This window comes from Paramisgurnus dabryanus, chromosome 2, assembly GCF_030506205.2.
Source record: "Paramisgurnus dabryanus chromosome 2, PD_genome_1.1, whole genome shotgun sequence".
In the NCBI taxonomy this organism is placed as follows: domain Eukaryota; kingdom Metazoa; phylum Chordata; class Actinopteri; order Cypriniformes; family Cobitidae; genus Paramisgurnus; species Paramisgurnus dabryanus.
Genome location: NC_133338.1, coordinates 48865636 through 48889398, shown reverse-complemented (window position 1 = coordinate 48889398; position 23763 = coordinate 48865636). Strand labels below are relative to the sequence as shown.

Below are 23763 nucleotides of genomic sequence, written 5' to 3'. Positions count from 1 at the left end.
AATGGCACTGCCTTGGTTGCATAGTGCAGATTGATGGGTGGTATTATCCCCTTCTGACATCACAAGGGGAGTCAATGATTAAAGAATAATTGCCTAACTTTTTCGTTGTTGCCCCCCACCAAAAGAAAATGTATGACATAAAACCTTCCAAAACTTAATATCTGAATTCAACAAAATATATAAAATTATACAGTGTAATGCTGTTGGTTAGTAACCTTATATTTCTGAGATTTTATTACACAGAATTTATAATAAATTCATTTATTTTATAAAATGTCATAAAACCGGGGCCCCCCTGGCACCATCTCGGGGCCCCCCAGGGGGCCGTGAGAACCACTGCTATATACTATACAATACTTGTGTATATAAGTGTGATTAACATTGCATTATATAAAATATCAAGCCCAGTTTTATTTACTTAATGAATCCACTAAAACTTAGGGAAACTTGAGGTAAAATAACAAAGTGTAATAATCTCTATACTACAGTTTACTAAATTGAATAATACATTTTTCATATGGGTGATTCTTAAAATATTTTTTTATTAATTTATTTGTACCCTGGCTGTACTACAAACCAATCATCAGTTGTGCATAGGTTTTCATCGTGCTTGGACTTTGTCTAATAGGTCGTTTGGTCCGTGCTAATCTTCTTTTAACAATGGGTGTGTCCGATTTCACGTCAAGCTGCGCAGATATCGCGAGAGGCATCTTTTTTAAACGAAATTTGGATAGCCCTCGCGATACTGCGATGTCAATCACCGCTTGATCTGCGCAGTCAAACACACCTCTGTCTTTCGCGCAGCGATGTCCGGCGGGCGCGCGCTTCTCTCTCTGTCGCGCGCACGGTCAAGTGCATCGCGTTGTTATTTTATGCTGAAACGGTGAAGATGGCGATGTGCGTGGCGCTCCGGTGCGTTTCAGCAAACTTTTCGGCAGTGTTTCCCCTGCTCGCCAGACCGGCACACAAGTCGACGTGCCAATTTTTTCAGGGATCAAACGTCCTGAGGACGATATACGCGAGCGCGCGGCACTCGGGAGGTAAAACTTTAGTGAACTTCAATCCTAAACCGCACTAACCTCAGCCATTCCTGTTTGCTTTTTGGTCTTTTTAAAGAGCTGCAGTAAATGTTGTTTCGTTTGGGGTATTAGAAGTGCAATACTGTAACTTTAGTTTTATTAAATGGTTTAGCAGATTTGTAAAGTTATACTTTGATATTATTTGTCCACAATAACGGATTTTTCTGTCGATGCAGTTTTATTGCTTTCATTTCACAGCTTGTTTAGACTTATTCCTGTTTTTAAATTAAGTGTTGTACCCTTTATGAAAATAAACCATGGTTTCAATATAGTAAAATGAAATAATTGTGTTTTTGTCAGATTGAATGCCATTACCAGAGTTTGACTACAAATATAATCGTTAATGTAACGTTATTTAAACTATAGAGAGAGCATTGGAAAGTGATTTAACTACAAATAAAACAAAACATGATGTTTCCGATATTTAAACCATGGTGAATTTTCCTGTGAGTTGTTCTTTCTCTTTAAGCTGGCTCGTCCATGTTTACTTATTGCAAACGTCACGCTCCTGTGCCCCTAAATTCACAGTTCTTAACATGTTTATATTGTACGTTTCTGCATATCTTACTATTTTACCATTATAAAATCAGCCTTACTAGAGTTGATCAGGGCCCAGTTTATTTCCCTGAAGTTTAATCTTCCCCATTAAACGTAAAATCTTCCCCATTCCCAAAAATCTGTTTATTAAATGATACAAGATGTGAAGCATGACATTCATTACAGATTGCTTTAGACTTTGCGTAAAATGCCTCCAGATCAGAAACCACATGAGGACTCGTCTTGCCAAACTGTATGGAGGCCAGCCATGCTTTAGCATTCAGTTCTGTTCACAATCTGGTTTAAACCTGTATTTCTTATGCATGGGCTGATGCTTGAGTATGAACCATTTGAGGCATTGCACCTCTGGGAGACCTTCATGACTGCAGTCCAGGCTCTGTATTGGTGTGATGTCTTCACTCGAATGGAAAACAAATTGTTATCTGTTTGCATTAGATTTAAAAGAATATCAAGTCTTACTAATCGTAAAGCACTACGTTTGCTATGCAAAGGTCACAAGTTAAATTCCCCGAGAAGACATATAATGAAATGTTTTCCTTGAATGTGACTTCGGATAAAGCACCTGCCAAATGCATACATGTAAATATGACCTGAATCTTTTGATCTTTCCACAAGACAACAAGAGTTAAGTGACAGTAGTTGTGTCGTTTTCAGAAAAATGTCATAACTTATCAGCATGCCTCAACCTGATTTTTCTACTACAGCTCCCTCCACCCTCAAGGATTGTGCAATGTTTTACTGTTGTGTTCAGTGGAATGATATGATCGGGTAGATCAAAACTCACTGAAGTGACAGGGAAAGACTTTAGATCTGTTGCATAAGTAACTTCATTATGAAACTGGCAAATGTTCAACTATCATCTGCTGAGAAGTTAATAAATACTGTATGTAAAGAAAGGGTCATTGAAAGGAAAGTGTACCATGTTGTTTAATAGATCACTCTGTTGTTTAATATCTCCACAGCTTTGAAGTTTACAGACAAGCATGAGTGGGTACGAGTCGAGGGTGGCATAGGTACGGTTGGCATCAGCAACTTTGCTCAGGTTTGCGGCGTTCAAATCTCTGAAATAGATGTTTGCAAATGAGGGTCTTTTTTTAAAATAAAGTTGAATAAAAAACCATTTCATTAATGCATGGTTTGTTAGGATAGGACAATATTTGGCAGAACTATTTGAAACCTGGGGTCTCATTTATGAAGTGTAAAAAACGGGGCTAGAAATGTGCAGACGCCAGTTCCCAAGCAAAGGTTGTATGTAATCTATAAAAAAACAAACTTGATGAGAGAATGGACTTGCAGGGTGGGATCTGAGGATGATTCATGTACACACACTTGCAGGTAATCTGTGATTTATAAAGGAAACATTGCTTTGTTTTATAATTCTTAATATTTTTGGGCATAAGTATCCTATGCACAGTTTCATAAATGAGACCCCTGGAATCTGGGGGTGCACAAAAATCGAAATATTGAGAAAATCGTCTTAGTTGTGTAAAATAAAGAGTCCTTATGCAATCACTCACAAAAATAAAGTTTTTATATATTAACGATATAAGAAATTTATATAATATTTTAATCTACAATATTTAATTTACCTGATATCCTTAGGATTTTATGCATAAAAGAAAAATAGATTATTTTGGCCCATAAAATGTATTGTTGGCTATTGCTACAAATAAACCTGTATATGACTCATGACTGATTTTGTGGTCCTGGGTCACACATGATTTCCAAAAATGTTTCATAAAGCAATAGTCTCTTACATGCATTTTTAAACACTATTTATGTGATATTACTTTTTTTAAATGTAGAGCCGGATTTATTCAATTTATTTTTTTGTGTATCCAGCAAGATGTTGTGCCCTATCAGACAAATGGTCAAAAAATTGTCCCTAGCTGTCAATGGTGCGGTACCCTTCAAAAAGGACACTTTTGCACCAAGAGAGTTACCTCAGTGGTACACATTGGTACCAAAGAATACATATTAGTACCTCACATGTATATATTGGTACAACATATACAATATTTGTACCTAAATGGTACATATTAGGACCTTTTTAAAGGGTACTGCCTCAGTGACAGCTTGAGAGATTTTTTTCTGACTGTATATGTTGTTAGTGGTTGTGGTAACTTGGTGACTTTAGCTTAAAGGTGCAGTGTGTAACTTTTAGGAGGATCTCTGGACAGAAATGCAATATAATATACATAACTATAATATCAGTGGTGTATAAAGACCTTTCATAATGAACCGTTATGTTTTTATAACCTTAGAATGAGAAGCTTTTATACACATACACCGCGGGTCGCCTTACATGGAATGCACCATTTTGTGCCGCCATGTTTCGACAGAAGCCCTTAGCAGACAAACATTTTTTACTAAGTTGTCTCAGACGATGACATGTTTGTACTGTGGTGGCTACCGTAGCTTCTCTATGTTTTTTAAAAGCGAGGAGTGAGCCCTGGACTGAGACATTGGTTGCAGTTCGCAACCTCACCACTAGATGCCGCTAAAATTTACACATTGCACCTTTAAAGTAAACGTTGTGTTTGAGAAATTTATCAAGTTTGATGAAAGATTTTAGAGAGAGTTTTTCCCCTTAAAATAACATGGATTAATCATACAACACAATAAGCCAAAAACATGCACCAAGATTAACCACATCTCCTTCTGTAAAACAAACAATTTAACTTTCATGTTGACTTTAAGAATGATATTGTTCTCCTTTTTTGGCAATATTTAGATTTATTGGTAAAGATTGCTCTCAAATCATCTTTATTATAGTGTGTTTTGACACCTACTCATCTTTATCTTATCCTACAGGAAGCATTAGGCGATGTTGTCTACTGTGGGCTTCCAGAATTGGGAACAAAGCTTGAACAAATGGGTGAGAATCGGTATCATTCGAAACTGAGGTTTTATTTCGTTTTGTTACAGAACAAGAAACATGAATAATTTTTCTTTCAGAGGAGTTTGGTGTTTTAGAAAGTGTCAAAGCTGCGAGCGAGTTATATTCACCACTTACTGGAGAGATAACCGAAATCAACACAAAGCTAGCAGATAGCCCTGGACTAGTAAATACAGACTGCTACGAAGGTGGTGAGTACAGCCATTTATTTCTTTTTGGATCCATATAGCAAATCATTTGGCTTTATGTGTCCAATAAACCCCTAAAAATGCTTTTTTTCCATCTTCAAGGTTGGTTAGTTAAGATGACCCTAGAGAAACCTGCAGAACTTGATGCCCTCATGGACGAAGCTGCTTATGAAAAATTTGTCAAATCCCTTGATTCATAAAGATGTTAAAACACATTTGATATTAACACTACAGAGTCTTTAATAATTAATAATGGACACTTTACAATGTCAGTGTTAGTACTAATACAAATCTTTGAAAGGTATTTATTTCAATTATCTAATTTCTTCCCATGCCAAAATAATATTTTGTATTGTGGTAGTTTAACTAAACTTTGTATTTTGTGGTTTTAAAAGCCAAATATTTGAAAGGGCTTATGCATACAATTTGAGGTGCTTTACATGGACTACAGGTTCTGCTGATTGTCTTCAACAGTGTGTTTGTCACTAACGTGTGTGACATTGAAAAAAACACATCATGCAATAAAACTGTTATCAAAAAAACGTGACTTTGATCTACAGCTTTCTTTAACTCATAAATTGCTTTTCTGCTGATGACACGAAAAGCACTTCTTCAGTCGAACACTATTTTTTTTATTTATTGAAATGCCATAATTTCTTTCATTGTTGATATTTTAAATGCATGATTAGTTTAATCCAGTAATACAGAGCATTTATTTTAGGTACCTTTTGAATATCAAGTATGCTATGCAAAGATAACCTAATAATGTTTTAATGCACTTAATATTTGCATATGACAAATCAAGGGATGAGAACCGGAATGGCAAAAAGTGACATTTTTGAATAAATAGAAATATTCAAATGAAAGCTCATGATGAGCTCTTTGCTGCCAAAAGGACTCAAGTGAATTCAAGTTATAAAAGATTAAAATTTGTACACAAATTGTCTTTTTTGTTCAGGCCCTGCTGTAAAGTTGGTGAAATTTATTGAAATCTAATTCAATAAGCATTTTGTTTTCTTAATCGCACTGTTTCTGTTCCGGGCTATATCCTTGGTGCTGAGTTTTGAGTTTGGACTAAAATGTGCACATGGACAATAGCACCATGACCAAGCTAAAGCCCAGCACACCTTGACCTTTGCCCTTAGATTAAGACACAAATGAGTTTCAGTTTTGAAATGATAAATGATTAATGAAGTGGTGATCAGTGTTTCAGACGTGTGGTTTGACTTTTTTCATGTTATCTCAAGAAATGTCTGAAACCTGTGCTTCTTGTCAATCTTTTCCCATTTAGGAATAGTTTTTGACCAGAAAAATTTGTAATTTTGGCAACTATATCTGAAACTTGTCTGCACAATTATTTTAGACTGTCAATAATGATTTAATATTAGTTGGGTCTTTTTCTATGAAACATCCACCTAAGGTAAGTATAATTGATCAATGAATTGATATGAGCATCATATAATAACAAACCTGTGTATTTAATTATATTAAATCTGTCTTAGGTGCGAATGAAAAACAGCTTACAGAAAACTGACACTTGTGATCAGGCTCTGCTAACACTTTGTGCTGATATTGCTACAGTATATTATAAAAAACCAATGTGCAGGATATGCTGTGCAAAATCATCAAGAAACATCTGAATCAACAGTTAATCCATACAGAATGTAAAAATTAATAGATGTTAAATATGTTAGTCTAAGGCTTTCATTTAAAACATTATTATTTCTACAGATGTAATAAATCACATTCAATAATTCAGAATGAATCGTTCTCTTTATCAAAATACCTGCATTTGTAACCCTGCTTAGATTTACAACGCCCCCTGGTGACCAATTCAGAAAATGCATGTCTATATAAGACGGCCAAGATGGTATTATATGATCTGTAAATAAAATGGTATTATCACATACTCTTTGTCCCAGCGTATTTCAAAGTGCATTACGATATCTCCATTTGTTATATATAAAAAAAAAACGTTAAGTGTTTTTTTCCCAACAATTTGTCATGTCCGAACAACTTTACACATACATTTAGGTATTTAGTAGAAGCTTCCAAATATTAGAAAACAATAAACGATTTGTCATATGGAGAGATTCAAGTCATAGGGATTGAATCTAGGTCAAATTATTTTATTATGGAAAAAACTTTAATGGCATTTTTTGTTATATTTTATTTATTTTATTTTCATGGTAATGCAACACGAAATGCCACAACAACAATCCAACAAACTATTCCAAAATACACCAAAATACATTCCAAGACAAGACGAACAGGATTAGGACGAAGAAAAAAATCTTATAAACTCCTACCCCCTTCTTAAATTAAGAAAGTTACAAATTAGATGGCCACACCGACATAAAAAAATAACAACAAAACCATATATTTTACATAAACAAAATTCTGGTATACAGGCCTTTGGCCTTTGGTATTGGTATGCTTTCAGGTATTTTGATGAGTGTATGAAAAAAAGAGTGTATGAAAAATCTTTGCAATTTGCGTAGTTGTACAGTAAAAAGTATTTGTTGACGAACTTTTATTTTGCTTCGTTCTCCACGTGCTAATCCGTCACTACGAAAACCGTCTTCACACTTCCGGTTTATTGGCGCGTCTGTCGTCCCCTATTGGTTCTTTTCTGCATATCCCACAAAACCCCGCGTTGCTATTTCCTTTTTCTTTTTCAGCCATTTTCCGCTTCGGACGGTATGTGCATTTATTCCATCTAAACCCAAAGTTTATCCACTTTAATCCTTATTACCAATACACGACACAATAATCAAACTTATCCACCCTTAAAGTCTACTTTGTTACGTATTTAAATCTACCATTATTGTTAATGTCATACTTCAACAAGTATGATTAAAGATGACGATAGTATGCTGGGTCCCAATTTGTCGGTTTCCCGTACTCAAAACAGTGCAGTCTATTGAATATATGTATTAAACATTTGCCGACTGGTTTAGCGCACGTCAAATTGTTTGAGTAGTGCAGTCGACCTTTAGTTGAATTTAACAGAAAACGCATGTTTATAATGCGTTAGCTGTTCTGTTATCATGCTAGCACGTCATCCCAGAAGCATGACACCATGGACGAGCAGTTAGCAATAAAAATATGCATATTTTTGTTAGGATGTTTATAAAATAATAATAATATAGAAAGTCCAACAGTTATAAATAGACGCTGACTGTACTTCCAACATCCAAAGCTAAATGACATTACTGCCGTGTGTACACGTACCATAATGCTCCTGTCTGATCTCTACTACCGTTGTTTTACATCAGGAGTGAACAGTCATGGCTCCCAGCCGGAATGGCATGCTTTTGAACCCCCACTTTCATAAAGACTGGCAGAGGAGAGTGCGTACCTGGTTCAACCAGCCTGCCAGAAAGCTCCGCAGGTAAGATCTTACATGAAATGAATGTGCTAAATTACCATGTGGAAAGAAACCATGTGTGTGATGCATCGTCTTGGTGTGTTCCCACAGGCGCAAGGCTCGTCTAGTGAAGGCTCGTCGCATTGCTCCGAGACCAGTGTGTGGACCTCTGCGGCCAGCGGTCAGGTGTCCAACCATCCGGTACCACACCAAGGTCCGTGCCGGACGTGGTTTCACCCTGGAAGAGTTGAAGGTAATGTTTAGTCACTAAAATCCTGCATGTTCAGACAATGGCTATGACATTTTAAAGCTTATACTTAGTTTAGCTTTACAGTAGAGGTCTTCTCGGATCCAAAGAAATGCACCTGACCTGAATCACCTTTTACCCGACGTGCGAAAATCTTTTTTTAAACCTGACTGGACCTGAATGTAAACCGCACCGGCGTGTTTGCAGTCAGCAGGCCCACATGCACCAGTCAGACAAAAAGAAACCACGGTGGCCTCGCAACCAATTTGGCTCGCTGCTCCATTATTTTTACTTTGTGATTTGATGACACTAAGGTAACTGCTAAAATGATCATTTAAAATTGATTTCAACGAAAATTAACCTACTGCCTGCCACACAATGTCGCAATCGCTTTTGGCAAACAGAGGAGGGGTTCATCAAACAAACACGCGTGAGATTTCTGCTCATCTTGGGTCCGTTCGGCAAAACGCATTAATTTTAAAGTACTCGATGCCACTATTATTAGACCCGACCTGTGTCCGAGGCACACATTAAACTTTTAGACCGAACATGCTCGGGTCGGACCTCGCGTTTTAGGATCTAAGTGGACCAGTGAAGACCTCTACTTTACAGCCTGTATCTAGCTGGTGAAAGACATTTGTGGATATTTTAAACAGTCAAGTGATGACAATTCTCCGGAATCTCTGTATCTTCTTGATGATACTCCTTGAACCCTTTTGGCTGATGACTGTTTTTGAAAGTTTTTGATGCAGCTCTTGCACTACATTGCTCAAAGTCACATTAATAAGGACTTTTGTACCGTAATCTGTCCACAGGCAGCAGGAATCAACAAAAAGGTTGCCCGCACCATTGGCATCGCCGTCGACCCTCGTCGCCGTAACAGATCCACAGAGTCCCTGCAGGCTAATGTACAGAGACTGAAGGAGTACCGCTCCAAACTCATCCTCTTCCCTAAGAAGGCTGCTGCACCCAAGAAGGGAGACAGCACTGTAAGTGCATTGATTACATTTATAATACTTATTATTATAAAGTAAATTGAATTTGTTATTGAAGGATTTAATACATAAATCCTGCTGATAGCTTTAGTGTATTGTTGGCAGTCAAGTGATGAAAATTCTCCGGAATCTCTGTACATCCTTGATGATTTTCCTTGAACCCTTTTCCATCTGATGACTGCAAATATTAACAGCAGTGGTGTTGTGCATTGCATGTTTTGGTTTTGTTATAACACCTTTTTTCTTTTTATTCTATAGGAGGAGGAGCTCAAGATGGCCACACAGCTTACTGGACCCGTCATGCCCATCCGAAACGTACGTTGTGCCCATGTTTATGTTTGTGACCCTGACTGTTTTCTACATAAAATCATCCTGCATAATTTAAAGAACATTGTGAAAATATGACCTTGATGTCTTTAATATTGACTGAGCAAGGTCATATCAAAGATTGAAATCAAACTCTGATATCAAAATTATGAGACTTTAGCTTGGATTTCACAGACAGGGTCACACATTTTTGTTTTGAGATGTCATTATGGGATGTTCTTTACATGAATAGAAAATTGTTGTCCATCACTATGTAGACATTTCCATTCGTCCAACATATTGTAATGAAGTGCATTTATTCTCTTCAGGTGTACAAGAAAGAGAAGGCCCGCGTGATCTCAGAGGACGAGAAGAACTTCAAGGCCTTCCCCAGCCTGCGTATGGCCCGTGCCAATGCTCGTCTCTTTGGCATTCGTGCCAAGAGAGCAAAGGAGGCAGCAGAGCAGGATGTAGAAAAGAAGAAATAAACACGATTTGTAAAGAACTTTCAAAAAATAAATGTGTGAAAAAAAACTTTTTTGCAATCATTTTTTGGAGAACCTCATGAGTTTATCAGTTTATTCCTTTTATTTTATAAAAGACACACTGCTTGGTACTTAAATGCCAATGTTGTGTTTAGTTAAAGGGACACACCACTTTTTTTGAAAATAGGCTCATTTTCTAGATCCCCTAGTGTTAAACATTTGATTCTTAGTGTTTTGGAATCCATTCAGCTGATCCTGGGTCTGGCGGTACCACTTTTAGCATAGCTTGGCACGATCCATTGAATCTGATTAGACCATTAGCATTGCGCTAAAAAATAACCAGCGTTTGGATGTTTTAACCATTTAAAACTTGACTCTTCTGCAGTTACATTGTGTACTAAGAAAAAAACAGAAAATTAAAAGTTGCAATTTTCTATGGCTAGGATAGGAACTATACTCTCATTCTGGCATAATAATCCATGACTTTGCTGCTGTAACATCGCAATGATGACGCAGTGCCTGAAAATAGTCCCTTTGTAACTTTTAATAGGGTGGGACTATTTTCGAGCACTACGTAATATCATTGCGCCTCCTGCAGCCGTGTTACAGTCATGGTTTATTACGGAAAAGTGAGTGTATTTTTCCTAGCCATATCTGCCTAGAAAATCACAACTTTTAATTTTCTGTTGGTCTTAGTACACAATGTAACTACATAAGAATCAAGTTTTAAATAGGAAAAATATTTTTTTTGAGCGTGATGCTGATGGTCTAGTCATATTTTCAAAAAAAAAAGAAGTGGAGTGTCCCTTTAAATGTTTTGCGTAGTAATTCCTATAATGGGTGCCTTATTTGTATAAGCCTGTTTATGGAAGGTAACTCCTTTGTGACCTTGGGCCATAATACAGGTGTATTTGGTAGCAATAGCCAATACATTGTACGGGTCAAAATTACAGATTTAAAATTATTAGGTTATTAAGGAAAGCTCATTCTGCATTGATGTTCTGTACATTTCCAGGTACCATAAACATATAAAAAATATATTTATCATTAGTAATTTGTGTTGGGAAGGACTTGATTTGGACAATTTTACATGTGTCTTTCTTATTGTTAAATTTTTTGGCACCCTCGGTTGCCAGATTTCTAGATAGTTGACTCGGTCAAATATTTATCTTATCCTAACAAACCGTATATCAATGGAAAGCTTTCAGATGATGTATAAATGTAAAAGACTTCACCGTTAAAACTAGTTTTATGGTCCAGGGTCACCTTTTTATTGTGGCACTTGCTATGTTAAAATCCCGAGTTTGATCTCAGGTTTGTTGCACTGTTAATTAACTAATTTACATTTAGCTGATGCTTTGATCCTACAACAACGAGGACACAACATTAAAAGTAGGCAAAATAATATAAAATGTACTATACAAAGTTTGAACAATGCTTTAGTGAAGTTTCAGCTAATGTTTGTCTCATTGTTCCCCAGCAGATGGCGATATTTACCTTCTGGATTTGTCTACTTTGCAGTCAAATTCACATGTGAGTGAAATGAAAGTTTAAATCTGAAATTATGTATAAAATATAGCATGGTTTAGGAAGCAATTCACACTTTTACATATGAACAGCTTCCAGTAGGGACAAAAAATAAAATTATCCACACTACAATGTCAGAAGAAATACTATCAAGTGGTCACTGGGGCAGTACGCTAAAAAAATCTTAATTTGTACCATTTAGGTACATATAAATATGTATACATTCGGTACCAATATGTTTTTCTTGAGGTACTAGTTTTAACTCTAGGTTCAAAGGTGTATAGCCCCAGTGACAGCAAGGGATCATTTCTTGACCATTTTATCTGACAGTGTACGTGTTTTAGTGAGACTGGTTAGTGATTTGTAACAACTGCTTTTCCTCACACTATTTTTAATGTCAGTGTGGTTTAGTTTGGTATTTGTTACAGATGATGTCAGTGTCCAATAGATGAAATGGGCTGTGGGTGTGTTATGCAAACATTATTTCTCTCCACATCATATCGTAACATTTATATCTCTGTACAAGTTCCCCTCCTGAATCATTTTTAGGTTCTTTCATGTGTCTTAAATGATCATATTTAGGTGCTTTCACTTGTTTATTTTGTTTTATACAACTGTTAACCCCTTAAGGGTGGTTTCCCAAACAGAGATTAGCTTAAACCAGGACTAGGCCTTAGTTTTATTAGGATATATAACTAGTTTTAACAAACATGCCTTACTAAAACATTACCTGTGTGCATTTTGAGGCAAAACAAAGGGCATCGATGTATTTTAAGATATGTCAGTGCAAGTTGTTTTCAGTTTGGACAGGTCTTACATTTATTTTAGTCTAGGATTAGTTTAATCCACTGTCCGGGAAACCGCCCCTTAAAGTTTCCTGGACATAGATTAGCTTAAGACAGGACTAGGCCTTAGTTTAATTATGAAATATAACTAGTTTTAACAAACATGCCTTACTAAAAACATTACCTGTGTGCATTTTGAGGCAAAACAAAGGGCATCGATGTATTTTAAGATATGTCAGTGCAAGTTGTTTTCAGTTTGGACAGCTCTTACATTTATTGTAGCCTAGGACTAGTCTAATCTCTGTCCGGGAACCCCCACCCAATGTACAATGCATTATTTGACAAACAACTTCATGACATACAACAACTCAAAAACAAAAAGCCAAACATGTCACACATCTTTGCAAATACAATTTAAGATACAATCAACACAGCAGGTACAATTGGTGTCCTTTTTAAGTACCTTTTAGCCTTTTCAGGTATGCTAAGGGGTTAATCTGAGACTTTTACACTTGAGTTGTGTATTTTAGTAAATTATATTGGCGCCAATTTTCACTTTTAACTAGTTGCCATTAGCTTGCATGTTACTAGCATAATGGCTGTTTATTAGTACTTGCAAAGCACATATTAATGCCTTATTCTGCATCACCACATCCCTAATCCGACTACATACCTACCCCAAACCGTACAACAACCACCTTGCTAAATATCATTAAGCATTTAGTTTGGTGTTTATTGAGCCAAAAATTTGTATGTGTTCTCCATACTGAAGTGTTACCAAAACAAGAAAGTGGAAATGATGAGGTCAGATTTAAAATGATGTGTCCCTCTCGTCTCAACCTGAAGTGGCCCAGATCAGGAAAGTAAACGAACCGATGTACTGTAATTGTTGCTTTTCACAATCAATGAAGCACAGGGATATTTTTCTAAAAACCCACGCGTGGATCAATAAACCAAAAATATCTTGACCCATGAGAGATGAGTGGGGAGATAATCACGCATGAAGTTACATAAGAAAAAATGTGCCCTAGTTTTATCCTTTAATTTTTGAAACAGCTGTAGGAAAAGGTTAACATAGGTCACCCACTAACATCTTTATTGGGATGTCTAAAAAGGCACATTGTTATAAAATGAATGTTTTAACTTAGCAGTACTCTGTACAGAAGGGACTAATAGATTACTCATTACTAATGTCGACTGCCAGATGTCATTTTTGAAGCTCTCAACATTTTACGGTCATAAGGAGAGACATTAGCCCTGCATGGATAACTCAGTTGGTGATTGGCCAATGGGACACACGATGAAAACATGATCAGAGGCTAGCAGCTGGAGGGGGAATATAAATATATAAATGTGCAGGTGCCACATTTCCCCGAGGGTCACTGTGACGTATTTTACCCAACATATCGCTCTGTTCTCTGCTAAATTATTGCGCTTTAGATAATGTTGTTGCATACTTATTGAGAACGAACAATGCGAATTGTTTTCTTTTTCATTGAACTATTAAACGATGAGGGATGCTGGCAGCATCTGCCTCTACTGCTGTTTGGTTCAATCACAGAGTAATAGGATATTTTACCTAATCTTTAAAGATGTTCGTGTTTAATAGATTTGCTTTTTGTTTACTTTCATTGATCAGCACAACAGACATCAAATAGATTTTCTTATGAAAAACACATTCCTAATGTTGATTTTGGTATGGGGGGCAATGATGCCGAGCACATAAGCAGATGCATCTCTTTGCATGATTGGTATCTCAAGTGTCAGTTCTTCTCATCAGAAGTCTTATTTGTTTTTCGTGGTGGAGTGCCTCTTGATCTTTGAGAACCGAAGACATTGAATTAGTCTGTTTAGGATTATCAGCACAGCCTAGTGGCCACGACAAACCAAATTGCTTGTTAACTTATTTTCAGATTAGGACAGCTTAATGGCGCTTTCCTTTTTTTTTTACAGGAAAAAATGTTTAAATAATGATAACACGTGTCAGGTTGTGTTACAAAATATGTTGTGTTTTACGTCGGCATGCATGGGTTATGTAATATATGGACAGCTTTCTCAGTAGTTTTTCAGCAATAGGCTGTGGGTGGACTGAATAAGCTTTGGAAATACAATAATGGCAATTGTTATATGAATCTGAGTGGGTGTTTCACCGGTGGTTATACCTTTAACCAGCTATAAGCCATTTAATGCTGTACTGTTAAAGTGAAAGTTAATTGAATTATGGTTTGTTAGATCCTGTCTTGCTGTGATTGTGTTTAGTCAACACACCCACATGAATCTTACGAAGATAATAACAGGAAACTTTCTGCATTCAAACACAAATCATATTTATCTTTTAATGAACAAATACCTTAATAATATAATTTAAAAAAGATTCAGTACCTTTAAAACCATGTGCTGTATGTTCTTTAATCTTTCACATCCTAAGTGAATCTGGTTTTATTTCAATCTTGTATTGCTTTTGATGTGCATAAATTACAGCATTTTTGCCTAAAAGCCTCGGTGAAAGGATCACAGTGAGATTTTGGTGTAATGGGGTTTAGGTGGGAGAGGAAAGTTAGCTAAAACATTATTATGTAAGGCTGTGTAATTTATTCCGCTTTGTACTTAGTAAAAGAAAACTTTTTCATATTTTGTATTTTACCTTTCATTTGCCATTGGGTAATACTTCATTATCCTACTACACTCACCTAAAGGATTATTAGGAACACCATACTAATACTGTGTTTGACTCCCTTTCACCTTCAGAACTGCCTTAATTTTACGTGCCATTGATTCAACAAGGTGCTGAAAGCATTCTTTAGAAATGTTGGCCCATATTGATAGGATAGCATCTTGCAGTTGATGGAGATTTGTGGGATGCACATCCAGGGCAAGAAGCTCTCATTCCACCACATCCCAAAGATGCTCTATTGGGTTGAGATCTGGGTCCATTTTAGTACCATGAACTCATTGTCATGTTCAAGAAACCAATTTGAAATTATTTGAGCTTTGTGACATGGTACATTATCCTGCTGGAAGTCGCTATCAGACAATACATGGTGGTTCATAAAGGGATAGACATGGTCAGAAACAATGCTCAGGTAGGCTGTGGCATTTAAACGATGCCCAATTATCACAAAGGGGCCTAAAGTGTGCCAAGAAAACACACACCATAACACCATTGCATTAATGAGAAATTGAACAGGGGTTCCTAATAATCCTTTAGGTGAGTATGACTGTAGGTCATTCATTGAAGTGTAAGTAATGACAATGAATATGAACTTTGTCAGTATATTACAGACGTTGTTTTTGTTGCTAAATATATATATACAATATACAAAATGTCTTTTAAAAGTTGCAAGACACCACAGATTTTAAATAATTTTGTCTTCTGGTGTTTAGCAGCATGAACGCAGTTAAAGGACAAGTGTGTTTTTTTGCAGCATCTGGTGGTGAGATTGCGAATTGCATCCAACAGAATCTACGGTAGCTGCCACAGGACAAATAGGTCATCATCTGAGACCAGGGCTGCGTCCGAAAGCTTAGACAGCTGACTTGTTACCTCGCTGCTTCATGAGGCAATGGCTTTATGCTCCGGGAAATGCATTCGGAAAGACGTCATAGGCAGCAAACGGACTTCTGTTTAAAATACATTGGCAGCCAGTGACTTCTTTTTCGGGGCGCACGATGCGAAGCATCCAAACAATGGAATTAATTATTTTATGTTCCTCAGCAGGGAAAGGTCTTGTTACCATCTAGTCCTGTTACCATGTTTACTGGTTTTAAAGTGATCACAAAACTGTGTGGACCAACTCCGATTCACCTCTGTAACCGCCCCCGTTTGCCGCTTTCTGCACGTCTCCTATTGAAAAAGAACTAAACACTCGTGGTTGCCGTGTACCATGTGAAACGGCCTTTAGTGATGTAGGAGCATCCGCATTAGAACCATCAGGAGCAGTATTACTATGAGCAGCATCATTTCTGTGAGCAGCATTAGTAGGTGAGCAGCACATTACTGTGATCAGCATCAGTGATGTGAGCAGCATAATTTCTGGAAGCAGCATCAGTAAGTGAGCAGCATTAGGAGCATCAGCAGCATCATTAGTGTGAGTAGCATCATTTCTGAGAGCAGCATCAGTGTGTGAGCACCATCAGTAAGTAAGGAGCAGCAGCATCATTACTGTGAGCAGCCTCAGTGATGTGAGCAGCATCAGTACTGGAGCACCAGCATTAGAATCATCAGCAGCATTATTACTGTGAGCCGCATCAGTAAGTGAGCAGCATCTAGAGCATTCGTGATGTAGGAGCATCAGCATTAAAAGCATCAGCAACATTATTACTGTAAGCAGCGTCGTTTCTGGAAGCAGCATCAGTAATGAGCAGCACCAGGTGCATCAGCAGCATCATTACTGTGTGCAGCATCTAGAGCATTAGTGATGTAGGAGCATCAGCATTAGAAGCAACAGGAGCATTATTACTGTGAGTCGCATCAGTAAGTGAGCCATATCTGGAGCATTAGTGATGTAGAAGCATCAGCATTAGAAGCATCAGGAGCATTATTACTGTGAGCATCATCAACATCAGTGATGTGAGAAGCATCATCTCAGGGAGCAGCATCAGTAATGAGCAGCATCAGGAGCATCAGCAGCATCATTACTGTGAGCAGCATCAGTGATGTGCGCAGCATCAGTACTGGAGTATCAGCATTAGAAGCATCAGCAGCATTATTACTGTGAGCAGCATCAGTAAGTGAGCAGCATCTGAAGTATTACTGATGTAGCAGCATCAGAATTAGAAGCATCAGGAATATTATTACTGTGAGCAGCATCAGTGATGTGAGAAGCATCATTTCTGGAAGCAGCATCTGTAATGAGCAGCATCAGCAGCATCATTACTGTGAGCAGCATTAGTACTGGATCATCAGCATTAGAAGCATTAGCAGCATTATTACTGTGAGCAGCATCAGTAAGTGACCAGCATCTGGAGCATTTGTGATGTAGGAGCATCAGCATTAGAAGCATCAGGAGAATTATTACTGTGAGCAGCATCAGTGATGTGAGAAGCATCATCTCTCAGAGCAGCATCAGTAATGAGCAGCATCAGGAGCATCATTACTGTGAGCAGCAGCATCAGTGATGTGAACAGTATCAGCATCAGTGATGTGACCAGCTTCAAGAGCATCATTACTGTGAGCACTGAGCAGCATCAGTGATGTGAGCATCAGTACTGTGGGCAGCACTCATCCGCCGCGCGCTCCTCTCCTCAGCTCTCGAGTTTCACTGGAGCAACAGCAGGTAAGAAACAAGCGCTCTTATTTACACTTCTGATGCCAATAGATTACATTGTTGTTGTTAGTCGGTTATTAAGTTGAATATATTGTTGTTGCTGCTTTATAAAATGGGTGATAATGCGGTAGATTTTAATCAAATATTAGACTATTAGACAAAAAGGACGCACCAGTTAACTAGTGTTTTCGGTAAGGTAAAACCCAAGCAAGTTTGTAAAGTCAATTGTAAGTTAAATGTTGGACAACGTTGATGTTAAGAATACGATATTAATTTCGTGTGATGTATAGTTTTTATGCATTTATACTCCGTGAACACTTGGCAAATATTTCCCTTAACTAAAATAGCCTACTCTGCAATAATCTTTCATAGACACAATTTAAACGTCCAGAATATATATGTCAACAAAAGGTAAAGTTTAATGTTTTCCAGTGCCTTTCTAAAACAATTTGAGCATGGGTTACGAAAAGATCAAGTTAAACATTTTATCGTTTCGACCGTCTGTCGCGTGCCTCACGATACCTCATTTGAGAACTCGTGATTTCATAATTGCCGCTAAAATGTACATTAAATTCAATTTGAAACAAAGAGATTTGGGATCTTAGTATAACGTCATGATAAATGAATCATCTCGTTGTACAGTCAGTGCTAATGGCTCTTTAATTCCTCAGTAAAGTCTATTTGGATGTAAAATGAGCTGCCTGTGATATATGATGCTATGATGCGCACAGTCCGCTTTTGCGAGTGTTTTATATTCAAAATACCATTGAAATAACGACAGGTTAATGTACTAAACACACCATTAAATCACCACAGAATTGATTAACGAGAAGGGATGACGACTAGGGAACGAGCTTTAACCTTATGTTTAGCTTATACATTCATGTACAACGCGTCTTATATCCAATTGTCATTTTTGTGATGATGTTTTCCCATTAAACGAAAAAAATACTGTATACTTTAGTTTAGTCTAGTAAACTTTACTAAATAGTATGCTGTAGTAGGTTCATTTTACTAATAAACTGTAATAAAAAGAGCAGTATACTTTAATATTTATCATGGTATGGTTCAAAAACACTAGTGTACTATAGTAAATACTAATTTATGCTACAGATTTCTGAAGTAAATACTAAAGTATACTACAGTATATGTGGGAGATCTCATTAGTATTGTGATACTGAAAGACCAAATTCCAGGTTTTATGGATTTACTTGGTTTTGTTTGACTATTACTATAGTAAACTTTAGTAAATTGTAGTATGCTGTAGCATACTGTAGTAATTTTAACAATGTTACTGCATTCTAATATAATTGATAATTAAACTGTAATTAATAGCGTAATATACTTTAATATTTATTATGGTACGGTTTACTACAGTAAATACTAATGTATGCTGATCTCATTGTAATGTGATATTGAAAGACCAACAGAACTGATCAATGGTTAAAGGGATAGTTCACCCAAAATTGGAAATTCTGACATCATATACCCGCTCTCATGTTGTTACAAACCTGTATAAATTTCTTTATTCTGATGAGCACGAATGAAGATATTTTGAGGAATGATCGTATTCAAACCGTTAGTAAGCCCCATTCACTTCCATAGTATTTTTTTTCATACTATAGAAGTGAATGGGGCTCACGAATGGTTTGGTTACAAACATTCCTCAAATTATCTTCCTTTGTGTTTATCAGATCAAAGAAATTTATACAGGTTTGTGACAACATGAGAGTCCATTTAAGAGTCTCTATCCCTTTAAGAGATCCATAGGCATCTATAATACTATAGGGAGGTTTAATCTTAATTAAATATATAGGAAGCTTTTTTCTAGTCATTTAGTGATGATGATAATGTGGTTGTATACACCTTAAATATGTTAAATCATTAAAATGCGCATCATGTGAATATGCATTACCAACACACATTTATTTCTGGCTTAGGGTTCTGTTGCTGCACTATCAACTTCACATCTAATCTGCGATTGTCTTCATCTTGTTTCATGAATGGATATCCCTCTTTTTCGACAACCCATTTGATTCCTTCACACTGAACTCTCCTCGTTGTTTTCGATAGAGTGAATCAGACCTAGAGATGTCACTCTGTGAAGTCGTCGGACAAGCATAGACCACACTTTTTTAGGTCACTTGATGCACGCAAGAGTTCTGCTTCATTCCAACTGAGGCTTGTAAAGATCAAGGTGATTTCTTCTTCATATTGACCCTTTTGTCTGGCATATCCGGGCTGGTTCTCTACGCTTCGTCAGGATGAGTGACTTACTGGAAGCGACGTCCCCGGTGGCGGGCATAGGAGGACCCGTTGCTTGCGTGTCCAAAGTGGAGTTGCGTGTATCCTGCAAATCCCTGTTGGACCGAGACACACTGAACAAGTCGGACCCGTGCGTCATGCTCATGGTACAGAATCAGGGCCAGTGGACGGAAGTGAGTTGTTTATGTTTTCTGTCTGAGCTTGATAACAGTATATTGTTTATGATGACACAAGTGTCCCTTTCTGCACAATGGGTATTTATTTTTCGAAAAGATGACCAATGTAGGGTGACCAAAAGCATATGCATACACAATCTTTAAAATTAAGGTGCTACATCACTTGTTTACAAAATAACCATTTAGTCAACATATTTGTTTAGGGACATATTTGTGACTGTGTACATTAATGGTTATACAAGCTACCTTATTAAAGGGGCCATTGGGTATAAATTAGTGATGTGTGTATCTTGTTTTTTCCAATGCATGGGTCCCGCTTAACGAAATTATTTGGCTCGCCCTGCATCACTGTATCTATTTTTTATTTTTTCATATTAGGCATTTTAATGTTAAAGAACACAGGCTTTATATCAGCCTAAACGTGGTTAGAAACAGCTATTAGATTACATTGCCCTGTAAATATAGGCTTATGAACCATAGAAACCAGCATGGCCATATTAATAACAAGATAGGATAATGCAGCGAATACAAAGCAGCGTTGTATATGCATTTTAATGATGTTAATTTGACCTTAAGGTTTAAGGTTACCCTCGTAACCTTTAAGAGGTTTCCCTCATGGCCTGCGGTTTATGAGATGACCCGCGCATCACAAGTATCTATATACATTTACATTTATGCAATTTGGCTAATGCTTTTATTCAAAGTGATGTATTGTGCATTTATGGTATACATTTTTATTTGTGTCTTGGAATCAAAAACATAAGCCTTTGTTTATGAAAAATGTGCATCAAAACTCTGAGAAGGTTTTTGGACCTGAATGGCCAATTCTTAAAGATGCTCCCGAATTTGTAAGTTGCATTGGATCAAAGCATCTGCTAAATGCATGTAATCATTAAAAACAAAAGACATGACAGCATGGATAGGTCTTTTAGGATTATATTTTTGACATTCGGATAGCCGTACTTGACAGTGAAAGTTGACTGAACTGGAGAGTACAGGGGTGGGGTGAAGGTTTCTGGCACTTTTTGGATCGAATCAATGCAGGGAATTGTCACACAGCAGGAAAGGGCACTTGCGCTTGAGGCAAAGACAGCGACCAGTCAGGTTTTTTTTCCATATCAAAGCAGTCACTGTATGAAAAAAATTATCTGGAGCCACAGCGGTGGCCTGGAAGACAGCACGGCAAAGCTGCAAAGCTGTCTGCAGGAATGTGTGAGGCTGAAGGATGAAATCTCAATCTCAGCCCTATTATTCCAACAACTGTGCCACGTTCAATATGACAGTGAACAAAATGAGATATGCCACCACAGTTCAGCAGCATAGCTGCAGATTTCTTTGTATTGTAAAAGATTCAATTTTTAAAAGCGAGGTTATGTGAAACAGTAAAACGAAAATCAAAATGATCAATGATCATTGTTGTAGACACTGGCTGATTCATAGTGGCCTTAGCTTTTTTAGCCATCAATTGTATCTCTTCAAATAATTGATTTCCATAACCAGGCAGTAATGTGTTGGACATTTTTGTGTACTGGCAAAACACATGTCTAGATGGAGATAATAGCTGGCCATGTCATTTGCTTTGCATCTTTGTCCATTTTATTATAACTGGATCTTTCATTTTCAGCTCCATGTCCGAAATCACATACTTTCACATTATATAGCAGCAGGTGAAAATCAGTATGCGAGGCAAGTACTATGTCAGAATTCATAAAAACCCATTAAACATGAAGTATCCGAATCTACTTTCGAATAGATTTTTAAACATTTGATGGACACTTTACTATCCCATGATGCCATGCAAGCTAAACAGCGCCTCTATGAACCGAGCAGCTCTTCAAAGAGCAACAATGGTCCAATTCACGATTTTAAATTTCCTTTGGTTTGTAAGTGTGTGTATGTTAAAGGAATATACCTTTTGCCATATTAAACTATGCTATTACCTCAACCTAGACAAATTAATACATACCTATCTTTTTTCAATGAGTGCACTGTACAGCGTATTGTGAATGTCTTAGCATTTAGCCTAGCCCCATTCATTCCTATGGTACCAAAAAAAGTTTTATTTTGTGGCACCATACTTACTGGTATAACTCCTCATGTAACAGTCTTTAAATAGGGAAAATATTGAAGTTTTTGGTGGCTTCCCTGTTTGGTACCATAGGAATGAATGGGGCTAGGCAATGGTCTAAAAGCAGCTAATCTTTGAAACTTGTAGGTATTTCATCGAATTCAGTACTGTCACAGTAAATGATTTCAGACCAGAGGTGTATAATACTTAAGTATTTTAGTTACATTTTCCAAGCATCTGTGCTTTATCGGAGTGTTTGTCTTGGGAAAAAATTTACTTTTCTTTACAATTTTTTTTTTACTAAATTCTAAAGCATAGAATCATACTGTGTATTCATTGCATATTAAAATTGATTTAATGCCTAATTACATAAAAATTGTGTACTTTTACTTTCTTGAAAAAAAAATTACTAGATGTTTAATTTACTTAAATTTTAAATATAAACCAAAAACTTGAAATTATGAAATGTAGTGGAGTAAAAATTATGATAATATGTTTTGGATTGTATGTTTAGTTTTCCAAAGAAAAACACTAATAAAATACGAATAATTGAAAATGTACTTTTATGTAGAAAGTAAAAATACTATACAACTCTGTTTCAGACACATGATTTTTGTAACACTTTCAGTCTTTTAAGTAACACATGCCAGTTCCTGTCTATATTTAAAGCTATTTAAAAACGTTAATTGAAACAGTGCCTCACACAAATGAGCAGCATTAGACAAATTATGCTCAAATCTTCTCATCGGTGTGGATAAGTAAAACTAAAACGTGTAAAACTAACTTCACAATGTGTTCTTTAAAAACGGATGGTGTGAGATGAGAGAACAATGATTAACATATTCACTGTGTAGTGCTTGTAGTGGTTTTACTGATGGAAGTTCTAGTGGGTGAATGGATGAACAGACATTTAAAGATTTGTCTTAAAGGCAACAGTCATAAAAGCAGGTATCGCAACAGATATGTTCATGAGTGAATGCATGAGAATTAAAAATGCATAATGCAGTATTTAATTATGCAATATTTAATTTGTCAAAACATGTGCAAATGACCCACTGGCCCGACAGCTGTGTCAAATGGCTAAGCATCGTTCACGCTGGTCCCAGGCCATTGGACTATCCTTATTGTCGAGCCCTGTATTGGACATCATAATTTAAAGGACACTTAAAAAAGACTTAAATTTTGGACCTTTGACAGCGAGAAGGGGCTCTGTTCCAAGCCTGATTCAGTATTTATATGTTGAAGACAATGGAGTAGATTTAGGAACACTCAAAAAAGATATTTTTGCACCTTGTCTAATTTACCTAAATGAAACAAGTTAATACAACACAATTTTGTATTTTTTTGTCTCAACCTATTTTTATAATGTTCAATCTGCTTAAATTAAAAAAATTACATGAACTGAATCATTTTATATTGGGACCACATTAATGATTTTTGTTGCTATTACTTACTGGGCCGTGAATCTGTATTTCCCAGCATGCTTTGCATGCAACTGCCTTAGGAGAGTAATTTTTTTAATTAAGTGTTATTTTATGCATTTTTAGG

The 23763-nt window shown here is 36.7% G+C and overlaps 3 protein-coding genes and 2 non-coding genes across 5 annotated transcripts in view; all 5 read left to right on the top strand.

Annotated features, from left to right (window-relative positions):
* The first annotated feature begins 813 nt into the window (after positions 1-813).
* Positions 814-5269, top strand: gcshb (glycine cleavage system protein H (aminomethyl carrier), b). The gene is made up of 5 exons (XM_065261484.2): positions 814-1040; positions 2600-2679; positions 4452-4515; positions 4596-4727; positions 4827-5269. Exons 1-5 carry the CDS (start codon positions 890-892, stop codon positions 4922-4924), a joined length of 525 nt encoding a protein of 174 aa, XP_065117556.1. The 5' UTR covers positions 814-889; the 3' UTR covers positions 4925-5269.
* Positions 5270-7361: 2092 nt separating this feature from the next.
* rpl13 (ribosomal protein L13) lies at positions 7362-10131 on the top strand. The gene is made up of 6 exons (XM_065261483.2): positions 7362-7424; positions 8003-8118; positions 8206-8347; positions 9157-9330; positions 9595-9651; positions 9972-10131. Exons 2-6 carry the CDS (start codon positions 8015-8017, stop codon positions 10128-10130), a joined length of 636 nt encoding a protein of 211 aa, XP_065117555.1. The 5' UTR covers positions 7362-7424; positions 8003-8014; the 3' UTR covers position 10131.
* Positions 9003-9086, top strand: LOC135744010 (small nucleolar RNA MBII-202). The gene has a single exon (XR_010530647.1). It is a non-coding gene; the product is annotated as a small nucleolar RNA MBII-202 (small nucleolar RNA).
* Positions 9447-9528, top strand: LOC135744009 (small nucleolar RNA MBII-202). Its single transcript, XR_010530646.1, has one exon. It is a non-coding gene; the product is annotated as a small nucleolar RNA MBII-202 (small nucleolar RNA).
* A 1420-nt stretch (positions 10132-11551) lies between the features above and the next one.
* Positions 11552-23763, top strand: part of cpne7 (copine VII) — a 74658-nt gene continuing 62446 nt past the window's right edge. Inside the window, exons 1-3 of the mRNA XM_065261482.2 lie at positions 11552-11660; positions 15865-17715; positions 19647-20144. Coding sequence (XP_065117554.1) covers positions 19971-20144 — 174 coding nt within the window. The 5' untranslated portion in view covers positions 11552-11660; positions 15865-17715; positions 19647-19970. The remainder of the gene's footprint in view (positions 11661-15864; positions 17716-19646; positions 20145-23763) is intronic.